General features: G+C 36.4%; 2 protein-coding genes across 2 annotated transcripts; both read left to right on the forward strand.

Annotated features, from left to right (window-relative positions):
• The first annotated feature begins 5,321 nt into the window (after positions 1–5,321).
• On the forward strand, positions 5,322–6,213 carry LOC138002231 (uncharacterized). The gene is made up of 2 exons (XM_068848307.1): positions 5,322–5,358; positions 5,510–6,213. The coding sequence occupies exons 1-2, from the start codon at positions 5,322–5,324 to the stop codon at positions 6,211–6,213; spliced, it is 741 nt and encodes a 246-aa protein (XP_068704408.1).
• A 2,059-nt stretch (positions 6,214–8,272) lies between these two features.
• On the forward strand, positions 8,273–9,607 carry LOC138002232 (uncharacterized). Its single transcript, XM_068848308.1, has one exon. It carries the CDS (start codon positions 8,273–8,275, stop codon positions 9,605–9,607), a length of 1,335 nt encoding a protein of 444 aa, XP_068704409.1.
• The last annotated feature ends 4,733 nt before the right edge of the window (positions 9,608–14,340 follow it).

A 14,340-nucleotide genomic window follows, 5' to 3' on the forward strand; every position in this document is an offset into this window, starting at 1 on the left:
TGACTTTCATTCCAATTATGATATAAATGACTTTTCAACACACTCGAAGTCCTTTGCTGCTTTACACTGCAATATTAGAAGTTTGCAGTGTAATCTTGAGAATTTTGTTCATTTGCTATCTGAATTGCAGTTCCCTTGCTCAGTATTGGGGCTTTCGGAAATTAAGTTTAAGGTTGATAAGGATATCATAACAAATGTTAATATTCCAGGTTATAATTTTATTTCACAGCCAAGCCTCTCAAATGCAGGGGGTGTTGGCTTCTATATAAACAATAATTTGACTTTTACTGTTCTATCAGAACTATCAACTACAGATGTCGATTTTGAAGCTCTTTGGATAGAGATTAATTGTGACGGTCAATCCACTCTAATCTGTGGAGTTGTATATAGACACCCAAATGGAAATTTGGATAATTTCATGGTTTATATTAACAAGGTAATTGAAAAGATACATCTGCAAAATAAGTATTCCCTCATAATGGGTGACTTCAATATTGATCTCTTGAATTCTTGCAAACCATCAGATGATTTCATTAATACCCTTGCTTCCTTCTTTTACCAACCTCACATTTTACAACCCTCGAGGATAACGGATCACACTGCTACTCTAATTGATAATATTTTCTTTAATTCTATTGAGCATTTTACTCTCAGTGGGAATATAGTTTATGATCTTACTGACCACTTGGCTAATTTCATTATTCTGAGTAATCTTAGTTCTCTCCCTTCTAATATAAAAGTATATAAAAGGGACTACTCTAATTTTAACCAATCGACCTTAATCAGTGAGTTGCAATCTATAGACTGGCATAGTATTTTACTTCTGATTCTGATCCATCTGATATGTTCTGCTCATTTTACTCTACACTTTCTTATATAGTAGATAAACACATTCCTTTGAAACAATTATCTAAGAAAGAATTAAAATTTCAGTCCAAGCCATGGATAACTCAGGGAATAAAAGTGTCTATTCAAGTAAAAAATAAATTTTATAAAAAATATTTAAAGACCAAATCTTACTATTTTCACTCCAAGTTTAAACTTTATAGGAATAAATTAAACCATTTATTAAAACTTAGCAAAAAACAATATTACAGTAATTATTTTTTGAAACACAGTAAAGATAGTAAAAGAATTTGGAATGGTATTAAACAAATTATTCATTTTAAGCCTCCAACAAGTCAGAGAACCATTAAAATTATTACCGATAGTAATGTCATAACTGATCGTCATACGATTGCCGATATGTTCAATAATTTTTTTGTTAATATTGGAAAGGACCTTGCTTGCTCAATACCAAATGTTGAAATGTCTCCTTTAGAGTATTTAAAAACTCCTCTCTGTAATAGCTTTTTTATTTCTCCTATAACAGCAGAAGAAATTGAAAATGAAATTACTAAACTGAAATCTAGCAAAGCCACTGGTCTTTTTAGTATCCCTGTGACCATTCTCAAAATTTTGAAAACTGTTATATCTAAGCCTTTAGAGGTTTTGTTCAATACTTCCTTTGAGACTGGTATAGTACCAGATAGTTTTAAATTAGCAAATGTAATTCCAGTCTATAAAAAGGGATCCCAGAACTGTTTATCCAATTATCGACCAATTTCCTTGTTGTCTGTTTTTAATACATTGCTTGAAAAGCTTATGTGTAATAGGTTAGTTGATTTCCTTGAAAAGAAAAAAGTATTCTTTGATAATCAATTTGGTTTTAGGGCTAAGCATTCCACTGATTATGCTATCCTTAGTATTGTCGATAAGATTCAAAGGGCAATTGATGAGAGGGATTTTTCTTGTGGTATATTTTTAGATTTCAGTAAGGCATTTGATACCATAAATCATGAGATATTGTTAAAAAAACTTGAGTTCTATGGCATCCGTGGAATTGCAAATCAGTGGTTTACTTCATATCTTGCAAATCGTCGGCAAACAGTTACTGTAAATGGTGTAACTTCTACTCTGGTTAATATTACATGTGGCGTTCCTCAGGGGTCAGTCCTTGGACCAATCCTTTTCTTGTTATATATTAATGACTTTCACCATTGTTCTAAAGTTTTTGATTTTCATTTATTTGCTGACGACACTAATTTATTCTGCAAACATAAAAATCTCACCTCTCTACAGGCAAGTATGAACAATGAACTCTCTAATGTGAATTCCTGGCTTTGTGCTAATAAACTTTCTCTTAATATAGAAAAAACTAGTTTTGTAATTTTTCATCCTCCTCAAAGGAAATTAACATTCAACTTCCACCTAACTCTAAATGGGAAGCAGTTGCAACAGGAATCTTGTATTAAATACCTAGGAATCTTAACTGATTCAAATTTATCCTGGAAACCTCAAATCGCATGTACTGTAAAGAAAATTAAAAGAAGTGTAGGCATCTTGTCTAAGCTTCGCCATTATGTTAATATTGATATTCTTACTAATCTCTATTATTCTTTAATCTACCCATTTTTGACCTATGGTATAATTATCTGGGGTAATACATACTCAACTACACTTCAGCCTTTATATATTTTACAGAAAAAAGCAGTTCGATTTATGACTTTTTCTACATTTGATGAGCATTCAACTCCACTGTTTAGATTATTAGAAATTATGAAGCTTTCTGATCTTGTTACATTTCATATTGCACTTTTTATGCATAAATTTCATAATAACTCATTGCCTTCGAATTTTGATACCTTCTTCAATTCAGTGCTTAATATTCATAACTACAATACACAAAGTGCAGCAAATCAATCTTATTACCTGCCTCGAGCTAGAACAAACTATGGAATATTTAATATTCGCTTTCAAGGACCAAAGGTATGGAACTCTCTTGGGAAAGATATAAAGTCAACTCCTTTTAGTAAATTTAAAAAAAAACTAAAAAATGAATTGCTGTGCCAATATTAATTTCATTCTGGTTTCTGTTTTCCCTAGGGTAATGAGTTTCTTCTCAGTTTATTCTGTGATTTATTTGCTGCCTTAAATTTGATTTTTCGTTTATTATATTCAGGATTTCATCCAAGTTTATCTGTCCTTCTCCCCATGGCTTGTAAATTTTGTTTGTCCTTTTTATAGTTATCTATAGTTTAATGTGTGTGTGTGTGTGTGTGTGTATGCATCATTCTGACCCTTATGTTGTAATTTATTCTATGTAGTTTGGTTTCCTAGCCTTGTTAACTTTCTAGTTATTTTAGGAAGCCAACACCCCATTTAGCTTTAATTCTTAGTTCATGTACATTAAGGGGTCAATAAAAGTTGTTGTTGTTGTTGTTGTAATTAGGCGAGTAGAGATTGGATTAACCTGCGATCAGGGGTACTTTTCCTTAGACATGGTGGGAAAAGGTACGCCTGATACAATTTCTTAACGAGTCGTCTGCTCGTAGTCCAGAATCTGGACTTTACTCTGATTGGCCGAAAAACAATAGAGCTCTTGGAGCCTCGCTCCGATTGGTTACAGAATTGCAAATCATACTTCTTGTAAATTGGTTAACAGCTGATGAAATTATGGCCGCCGAGAAGGATTTCAACACGAGTGATCTTTAGGCTCTGTTTACAGCTGCTGTTGCTTTGACTTCAGATTTTTTTCAAAAACCTTTAAAGGAAGAGCGGAGAGAATGCATCCAAAGAATGATTTGAATAAAAGAAGGCATTACGGTTGTACTTCCTACGGGATTTGGCAATAGTGTTATTAATACAGGCCTGAACATTCAAGAAGAAAATGCATAAAGAAAATATATTGGGAAGCAACAATTTGCGAATCCAAAAAGAACCGAATAGAATTTTAGGGCTGCCACATTCGGGGAATCAGCCGAGCTTGACAGAGAAATTCTACACTGTTTACGGAATCACTGAACAATCTCAACACACTTCTAACAAAATGATAGCTGAGTACCTGCTGCTGAAAAAGTAGAATTTCTCAAAGTCCGTATTCCACATATCAATTTTTATAGCATCTTTTATTGGCATCTCAAATATTCGAGTTTAAATAAAGTTTATTGCACTGTTGATTGCGCCTGATGATGACATGAAGAATTCGGGCTTTTTCTGCCATTTTATCTCGAAATTCTTTGTTTTTTGATGGTTTGAACAGAGAAACCGCAGCAACTATCAAGCAGGATTTGCAGAAATAGCTTTGATTGCAGACATCAAAGCCAGAGTGCTATTTTGTTTTTGTCGCGTCTTTACTTGAATCGCAGCGTGCAGGTGATTTCCGGTAAAATCTGATTGGCTCACATTTATAGCATGACACAAGATAACATCACTCTTGACAGGTGGGCGGCAGACGACTCGTTAAGAAATTGTATCAGGCGTACTTTTTAGCGCCCTGTCTCAAGAAAAGTACGCTTGATCGCAGGTTAGGATTGGATCTAGCGTGCAGATTTTTGTTCTCAGCATTCCAATGACTTTCTTTATCGTTTCACCTTCAGGCAGATAGAATGAATCGAACGTAGCTGGTGTGTTTGAAGAATCATCAGAAACGGTAGTTGCAAGTAGTGATCCTTTGTTTCTGTGAAGGTTGTTTCTTATGAGAAGGATTTTATTTCGAAACGATTTGTTAAAGTCTTCAGCAAGAAGTTCCAAAGTCGTGTGGGATGGTAATTCGTTCTTTGTTTTATGAAATAGACCACGAACAATTTTCAGTAGTTTGGTTTTGTGAGAGAGGTGCAGCATTGCGGTTTATCACTATATCATGACTAATTATCACTTATGATATATCAAGAAATATCTTGTATGTTTCTTGTAAGCAATGTTGATAATATCATGATTAATCAATGGTTTTATAAGGGACTGATTTTTTGATATTCCGCATTAGGTTTTTATCATATAAGCATAATTTATCATGATATTATCAGAATATTTAATTAAGTAAGAATTTCTTCTTCCTCCTGTGATATAGTGATAAATCATGATATTATCAGAATATCTAATTAAGTAAGAATTTCTTCTTCCCCCTGTGATATAGTGATAAATCATGATATTATCAGAATATTTAATTAAGTAAGAATTTCTTCTTCCCCCTGTGATATAGTGATAAATCATGATATTATCAGAATATTTAATTAAGTAAGAATTTCTTCTTCCCCCTGTGATATAGGTAGCGTTCCTTTTAACCAACCTAAAACCGGATTCTGCGATCAAAAATTAGATTTCCCGTTCCATTTATGGCGAAACCAATCTTAGATTGCAATCTAAACAATCTACCTCCGAACGTGGATCGTTCGGATTGGTAACTGAAACTGGTTTAAGATTTCCGTTCCATTTGTCATCGGGGAGCGAGTTTGGTGTGGATTATACGACGTGGTCTTTCAGCTCGGCACACAACAAACAACATGGCGGAGGAAATATGGGACTTTTCAGCCTGTTCAGGTACAAGGTGTTTTAATCATTTTCCTTTACATTGAGCAAAAGGTCTTAAAACCAGAGAAATGTTTAATTTTTGTTTCATTTATAAGTCAAGTTCAGGAAATAGTTGAAAACAACTGGAAGTTCTTTGGGTATAATGTCTATTTTTTTGCAGTTCTCTCAACAATCGACCCTGACCAGCTTATCGTTCAGGTTCAAACTCCAGCCGCCGCATTTGAAACTCCGCTATTGCAAGTTAAATGGTCAAGGAATGAAGTGCTGTTTCTTCTGTCTTTGTACAAAGAAAGGGAGAACTTTTTCAAAGACAAAAAGTCAAAGAAGAAAACTTTGTGGGAGGAAATATCGAAGGAGATGCAAGAGAAAGGATATGGCTACACTGGTGCTCAATGTGAAACGAAGAACTTAAAGCAAAATTTCACAAAAACAGTCGATCACAACAACGTGTCGGGCAACAACAAAAAGACGTGCCCATATTTTGAAGAGCTGAGCGATATCTTTGGCATGACACCTTCTGTAAAGCCAGTGGCAGTTTGCTCCAACAGGGCTGGTCCTGTTGGTGAAGACCTCATCCGTACAAGTTCAAGTTCAGGTTCTTTTGCAGAAGCTGCAGCATCTTCTACTGATGGACGAAGACCATCATTGGCCAACGAAGAAACTCCGCGCAGAGAGGTTAAAAGGTCCAGGGCCAAAAGGGCTCTTCAGAGTAAGGAGAGTCTCACTGATTTGTTTAAAGAGTACCAGCGGGAACAAAGGGAAAAAGAAGAGGAAAAGGAGAAACATGTCATGGAAATGCACCAGCAAAAGATGCAACGATTTGACAGGTTGCTGGAGCTATTTGAAAAGGACATTTCGAAATAAGGCATGTTAAGTTACTCTGGTTTATTGTCAATTATTTTAAATACATTTACATATTACATATTCTCGAGGACCATTTAATTTTGTCAGAAATTATTCTTTCTCGAAATATTTCATATTTATTGAGATGTTACAAATGAAATTGACTTGCAGTTCAGACAATTTTGGCATAAATGTATTTATTATTGAGATATTTATTTTCATATATTGAGATATTTTCAACTTGCAAAGGCAAAATAATTTAATTCAATTTTTGTGGAATGTGAAAAGTTTTCTACAGTATTTACAAAATTAAAAGGGCAATTTTTGATTGACAGTTGGCCAGTTTTGTAGCATGATTTGATAACAACCCCTCCATGTGATACCAAGATGTTCTTGGAAGTGTTGGCATGTTCTGTTTCAGAAAATGAACAATTTTCTACAGAACAAAGAGTTACTTTGACAACAAACAATGACCATGGACAAAACTGCAACACCATTTGTAACTAACATTAGTTCCAAATGTTAAAACAATACCCTCCATTCAATGGAGGCTATTGCTTTCATTGTCCTTAAGAACTTGCTTCGGAAGGCCACATTATGATCAGCCAAGCCTCTTAAGAATCTTGCTTGTTTGCCCACATTCATCCTTTTACCCTTCATCAAAGGGTTTATTCAGAACAAAACCAATGTGCAATAACTTACTTGGCAATTAATTTATCCATGAGCACACTCGCAATGTACCAAATCCATTACATAGTTCAAAATCAATTGCTCTGATTTGTCCTGACCTTTTCCATAAAGTATGCTGCAGAAAATAATTGGAGGGTTAGAAAATAAAAAAAAAACTGGCTCGACAGTCAAGCTGAGTTTATAACAGCAGACTGGTAAATAATAGCCTTTCCAGGCTGAAAGTGTCTGTGAGGGAGGGAGAAGGGTACTTGAAAGTTGTGCTATGGCAATGCTTTACCGGAGGTTACAACCCTAACCCTTACATATAACTTGTAAAATGGAAGTACAGTAAAAACCGACGTGTAAGAACCTACTTGTTTAGAGTTTGGCAAAACAGGTTCTTATATTTTGGGGTATTAAAGTAGCAAATTTCTGCCAGGAGGTTCTTAATTTTCTAGGTTCTTACATGAGGGTTTTTACTGTATTATGATCAATTATCACATACCTACAGAAGCGGTCACTAGGTCTGCAATCTGCAGTCTGGGTTTTACACTGACCACAACAGGGATGTTGCATCTCCTTTGTTCATTTTTCACTTAAAACCCTTTTACAAATAAAATAATGAAATGAATTGACCACTTAGTGTGACTGAAAAAGGTACCTCTCTTGTGCAGACTATCCGCCCTCCCAGTGAAGCCTTCCTTTTTGGAACCTGCTTGTATTAGTTATTTGTCTTAAAAATGTATTGTTTTGCACCATACAGACAGAGATGAAGTGCAAAAGTTCAGCAAATCATGTCCATGATTTCAGCTCTCTTTCGAACAGCATTGTTGTCATCAGCAAAAATATTAACAAAGTTATTGGCATCATCATCATCGTCTAGAGGTTGTAGAAAATCATCTATTTCATCATTTGAATAAATGCAGAAATTGTGGAGTGTGCATGCTGCTATAACTAATTTTGGTAAAAACCTGATTCTGTCAATATCCACCATGACTCTCAACTTCCGGAATCTTCCTTTCAAAAGACCAATGCCACGTTTAACGACCATCCGTTTTGAACTTAGACGATTTGTAAAACGCTTTTGCTGTGCAGTAAGATGGCCATTGTCCTTAAATCCTGTCATCAACCAGGTTTTTCCCCCTGTGATATAGTGATAAATCATGATATTATCAGAATATTTAATTAATCGCTTTGATGATCCATACGATGTTTTTGAAATTCATATTTAATCAATACATGTTTCGCATGAAACATCATCCATCGTCAGTTCACAAATGAGAAATAAACTAAAGTTGAGCAATAAATAGTGTAACAAAGTGAGATATAACATGAATAATTAAGGATGAAGGCGAGAACAGAATAAAAACACCCAACCACGAAACTTCGAAATTTGAGCCGACACGCAATTATGCCATTTAATGCTGACGAAACAGTGATCAACATGTCTTCCCACCAATTGTCCTCTGAGCAATGCGATGCACTCAAAAATGGTCTGACTCATTCCATCTGTCCTCCATCTATACGCAAGTCTGACATCTATACTTGCTTCGAACTTATTCATGGCTCCATGCTCAAGAAAATCGTTGATCGTGGTCAAAGTGGTAAGCTCCAAGCTGCATTATCGCATCTTGCGAGCTCCTACATCGCCTCTCATCGTGTATCTCACAATGATCGGAAAGTACTCCAAGTCTTGAAAAGTCTCAAAAGGAATAAGAACATTGTCATTCTGAAACCTGACAAAGGGAATGGTGTGGTCATTTTGGACAGGACAGTTTATGATAGCAGTATCCTTAACATCATCTCGGATTCGTCCAAATTCAAGAAACTTAAGGATGATCCAACTCTCTTAAGGGAGGGCCAATTACAACGGTTTCTTCGCAACCTGAAGAAGAATGATGAAATTGAGAACACCATTTATGACAAGATCTATCCATCAGGATCTCAACCAGCCAGAATTTATGGGCTTCCTAAGATGCATAAGGTTCAAGATCACTCTTCCACACCTCCCTTCCAGCCCATTGTTTCTTCGATTGGAACCTATAACTACAACCTAGCTAAGTATTTATGTACATTGTTAAACCCTCACATCCCTAATGACTACTGTGCTCATGACACATTTACTTTTGTTAGTGAAGTCACTAGACTCCATACCCTAAATAAGTTCATGGTTTCTTTCGATGTCGAAAGTCTTTTCACCAACATTCCCCTCATCGAATCTATCGACTTAGCGGTAGACTACATTATGAAGGGCAATCCAGATATTAAATTAGGACGGGAAAATCTTACTAAGTTATTTTTCTTTGCCACTGCTCAAACCCATTTTTCATTTTTGGGTAATTTTTACGATCAAATTGATGGGGTAGCCATGGGCTCCCCGCTTGCTCCTGTATTAGCTAATCTCTTTATGGGTCACCATGAGAAACGCTGGTTAGAGAATTACAATTCAGGTATCGAGTTTTACCGTAGATATGTCGACGACACCTTTGCTTTGTTTAATACCGAGCAGGATGCTTTATCTTTCTTGAGTTATATCAACAGCCAGCATCCTAACATCAAGTTTACTATGGAGAAGGAAGAAAACCACAAGCTTCCCTTCTTAGATGTGCTTTTAGATAACCATAGTAATCAGGGCATTATTTCCTCGGTTTTCCACAAGAAGACCTACACCGGTCTTCTCACTAATTTTTACAGCTTTGTACCTTTCAGTTACAAATTAGGACTAGTACGCACTCTGGTTGACTGAGTATTTAAAATTAATAATACTTGGACTGGTTTTCATTTGGACATAAGCAACCTTACCAAAACATTAAGGAAGAATTTGTTTCCTTCTAGCGTTATCGAGAATGTTGTTAGAAAATTTCTCAACAATTACTTTACCTCCGATTCCTCTCAGAGTGTTGCTCGGAAGGACAATTGTTTGTATTTTAAATTACCGTACATCGGTCCTTTTTCCATCATAACAAAACACAGAATTAAGAAATTAGTCAACAAATTTTGCAGCGACCTGGAAATTAAGTTGGTGTTCACCCCGTTTAAAATTAGGAGTTGGTTTGGGGTGAAGGATCCTATCCCTGCGGGTTTACGATCGCGAGTCATTTACAAGTTTTCATGTGCAGGCTGTAATGCCTGTTATATTTTTGTGAAACCAATAGACATTTCGCCACTCGCATCCGTGAACATCTCGCCTCCGACAAACATTCCCACATATTTAAGCACTTGAGAGGTTCTGAAAATTGTTGCTCCCGGTGTTCAGAAGACTGTTTTAAAATCCTCGACTCTGCTTCCACACGTTTCCAATTGAAAATCAAAGAAGCCATGCATATCCTTTGGGAGCAGCCATCTTTAAATTCCCAAGTCAAACATCTTAATTTATCCCTTTCATACTAATTAGTTTCTTTTCTTAGCCTAAACAGTTTGGTTTTTTCTGTTTTGTTTCGTGGTTGGGTGTTTTTATTCTGTTCTCGCCTTCATCCTTAATTATTCATGTTATATCTCACTTTGTTACACTATTTATTGCTCAACTTTAGTTTATTTCTCATTTGTCAACTGACGATGGATGATGTTTCATCCGAAACATGTATTGATTAAATATGAATTTCAAAAACATCGTATGGATCATCAAAGCGATATCTTACTTCGTGCTGCTAAGAAGTTTTGGTAATATTTAATTAAGTAAGAATTTCTTCTTCCCCCTGTGATATAGTGATAAATCATGATATTATCACAACATTTTTATTAAGTAAGGTTTTCTTCTACCCGGTAATAGAGTGATCAATTGTGGTATTCTCCAGCTTTATTACTTCTAATTATTATTACATTCCTGTGATGATGGTATTCATACAATTTAAACAGAGCTTTTAAATACTTTCCAAAACGATTTCCAACCCCCTTCCCAAAAAAGTCTTTATCATTAGTATTATTCCTTATCGTTACATAATGTTTATTGACAAACTTTGTCATAGTCACCTTTGTTAATATCAAGTCTTGCAAGCTTTGCCTTAGCTTCTTCCGACATTTCAGAGCATTTCCTTTTACGGAAACACAAGCTTTCACGTCCCTTGCCACTTTTCGGTTGGATATCCCCAAATCCAAGTGTCTGTAGTGAGTTAAGAATTGATTCCGCTGCTACAGTTGGGTACTTGTTGGTTTTACTGTCAGCAGTCGTTACTGATGGCATTAGATGCCTACCTGATATGTCACTTGCCTTTATTACTCTATCTTTAAATAGCAAAATTTTCTTAACATACTTGTCATATCGTTCAATCAAAATGTCTGCATAATTCACGCCCTGCGAAGCATTTTCTTGATAAGACACTTGATTGCTTGCTCGGATGCTATACTCATCTTCCAACTTCTCTTCAGGAGGCATTAGCGCAAACTTGGTCTCTATGACATGGTTGAGAATCGCGATTGCTGCACGTACTGTATTTTCTGAAATCATCTTCGGGATTTGTTTCGTACGGAGATCTTGGTTCTCTCCAGTTTCTTGAAATGCCTCTTCCACTGCAAAGTCCAGCACATGTAATATCATGCTTACTCGAGCCATTTGCCCTATGGCTTTCGCAATGATCCCGCATCTGTTCTCATCATCCGGGATAGCCAGTTTTCGCCTCTTCAGATCGTCGTGATACTCTTCAAATTTTGCTTGGGCTTCTTGGCAGAAGGTATACGTGGCTTGGTTGCTATGCAAGTCCTTTATAATTTCGTATACACTTTTCAAGTTGGGGATATTTGGGTCTTTTGGTTTAAGTTCTTGATAGTCCATGTCTCTCTCTTTCGGGCATATAAATAACTGGCAATCGTTAAACCCATCAAAATCATCAAGAGCCATCATTTTCACTACATAAGCTGGCTGAATGAAACCGGTAATGTTGAGGCATGTTTTTTCCATTGTACATGAACCGTTTTTAAAGTCCCTGGTCCACTGTCCCCCACCGTTTAAAGCCAAAAGAGTTTTTCTGTCCATCGTGGAATTCGATTTGTACTGATCCAGCATGTTATAGAACTGCGTTAGCTCATCATAAGCTCCCAATATCTGATTTTTGTTATGAAACATCACTTGGTGGAGCTTTTCAAAGGAGAAATGGTCTACCATCAGCCTCGGTAATTCATGGTCTTGCGTGTTATCTTTGGAAGCTCTAAATTCCTGTTGGAGTTCTCGCTGGATATCCATTACAGGTTTTGCTATCACGTTGAGACCAGCTGTTTTTTTCTGACCTTTCCTCGAGCAAACATTGAACCACACGATAGATGGCTCCTCCCAACAATCATTGATTTTCAAGGTACCATTTGTGCCAATAAACGACGCGGTGATAGGGAGTAACGGGAAAAAGATGTACTCGTCAGGACAACCTAAACTATTTGAATAGGCTTGCACCAACCGAAGTGTATTGTTAGCAACATCTCGCCATGGAAATGAAATTGATTGAGCTGCAGTTATACGTTTGAAAATTAACTGTTTAGTCAAGTTTTCGGGAAGTTTCGTCAAAAGAGACATGCTGTCTTACCGGCTGAGAAACTTCTTTCAAGTAAAGCCTGTCAAATGAACGCACTTTCTCTTTTTAAGTTGTTCTTGTTCCCAGGTCACAATAACTAGCATTACGGAATTTTCTTTCACCAATTAATTATTATATTTGTTTAGCGCCAAATGCAAAACACTGTCCCTTTACAACAACTAGCGTTCCTTAATTTATTTTCCACCAGTTAAGTGTTATATTTGTTTAATGCCAAATGCAATACAGCGCTGTCCCTTTACAACATCTGAAAGCTACCGCAAGCAAACAGCAGTGAAAAACAACCTCACACAATAACTAGAGTGACGTAATTTATTTTCTACCAGTTAAGTGTTATATTTGTTTAATGCCCAATGCAATACAGCGCTGTCCCTTTACAACATCTGAAACCTACCGCAAGCAAACAGCAGTGAAAAACAACCGTACACAATAACTAGAGTTACGTCATTTCTTTTCCACCAGTTAACTGTTATATTTGTTTAATGCCAAATACAGTACAAGACACACAACACTGTCCCTTTACAACAGATAAAAGCTAACCGCAAGCAAACAGCAGTGAAAACTACCCCACACAATAGCTACGCGGCGTCACATAATTTATTTTCCATCAGTTAAGTGTTAATTTTTTTTAATGCCAAATACAATACAACACTGTCCCTTGACAACATCTGAAAGCTAACCGGTAAGCAAACAGCAGTGAAAGTTCCCGCCATCTACTTTCTCCATCCACATTTTCCATTAGCCATACTAAATTCTAGTTGAAATTTCTGGCGTAATAGCCCTTTTCATGGTTAACTTTGCTCATTTGCATTACAATCAAATCTACAATGTATGTGAAGCAATTTCGGACAATTTTGTAGTTTGACCCCTAAAATGTCTCACATCCACTTTGGATTACATTGTAATGCAAATGAAAAAAAATTAACCGTGAAAAGGGCCATTAAGTAGGACATGCCCCAGTTGCAGTTTGTGCGTCATTGACAGGACGATATGCCTTCTGTCTACATTTACCATGAAGAGCTTAATGCGTTGCTTTTTGCAGTAAAACATTTTCCCGAAGCCACACCGAACCGATGGGAATTAATTAGTGAGCTAATTCGAAGTCAAAATGTGGAAAGTACTTCCCCAAAAGTATGTCTCGATCAGAGCCTGAGAAGAGCACATAATATAACGGTGTATGACTTGAAAAATCGCGAAAATTGCAAGTTGGTATACAGGCTAATCAGTAATAAGTATCCTTCTTTACTGCACGTAAATATAACCGAGGCGCTATTTAAAAGGAGTGGCAAGACTGCGTTCAAGCCAATTGTATTGATTCCTTGCAGAACAGAATGCTGTGGTTCAAAAATCAAAGTGGATAACAGGCCTTCATTTCCTTTGGTCTATAGTACAAAAGGCACTTACGTTGCAGCATTATTCCATGGTCAATGTGCTAAATGTAAAACAACGTGGTATCCAAGCTACAAAATTACAAGTGATAATCGCCGCATTTTCGCAGATCTTACTGGCACTGATGATGAAGGCTACCTACAAATTACATGCCAAACAGTATTCGAAAAGAAACTTTTGAATGATGTATCTATCTTGTGGGTATCAGGTACAATTTTCAACTCCAGAGCGAAAGTTTACAATGTGAATTTCTGTGAAACGGATGAGAAAAGACTGTGTGAAATGATGGAATTCACACGCACAAGCAAAGGCGAGTGGAACCTGAATGAGCAACGAATTGCTGATGCATGGTTCATTTGGATTATAATAAAGTACTACAGCCAAATTCAGAAACTGGAAGAAATCAGCTTTAAAATTTCCTTTGTCAGTAAGAGATTAGATATTGAACACATTTGCGAGCTTATGTGGAAAGAAATTTGTTCCCGCCCAAATAAATGGGTACAACACAGCTGCAAGACCCCAGGTTGCTCTGAAGGCTATATCACTGTTGATGGCAATGAGTATTTAAAAAGAT

Source organism: Montipora foliosa, chromosome 5, assembly GCF_036669935.1.
Source record: "Montipora foliosa isolate CH-2021 chromosome 5, ASM3666993v2, whole genome shotgun sequence".
In the NCBI taxonomy this organism is placed as follows: Eukaryota; Metazoa; Cnidaria; class Anthozoa; order Scleractinia; family Acroporidae; genus Montipora; species Montipora foliosa.

Excerpts from the sequence above, each read along its gene's own strand:
- LOC138002231 (XM_068848307.1), top strand. The coding sequence starts at position 5,322 with ATGGCGGAGGAAATATGGGACTTTTCAGCCTGTTCAG. Across the intron at positions 5,359-5,509 it reads GGACTTTTCAGCCTGTTCAG|TTCTCTCAACAATCGACCCT; the intron begins GTACAAGGTGTT and ends ATTTTTTTGCAG.
- LOC138002232 (XM_068848308.1), top strand. The coding sequence starts at position 8,273 with ATGCCATTTAATGCTGACGAAACAGTGATCAACATGTCTTCCCACCAA.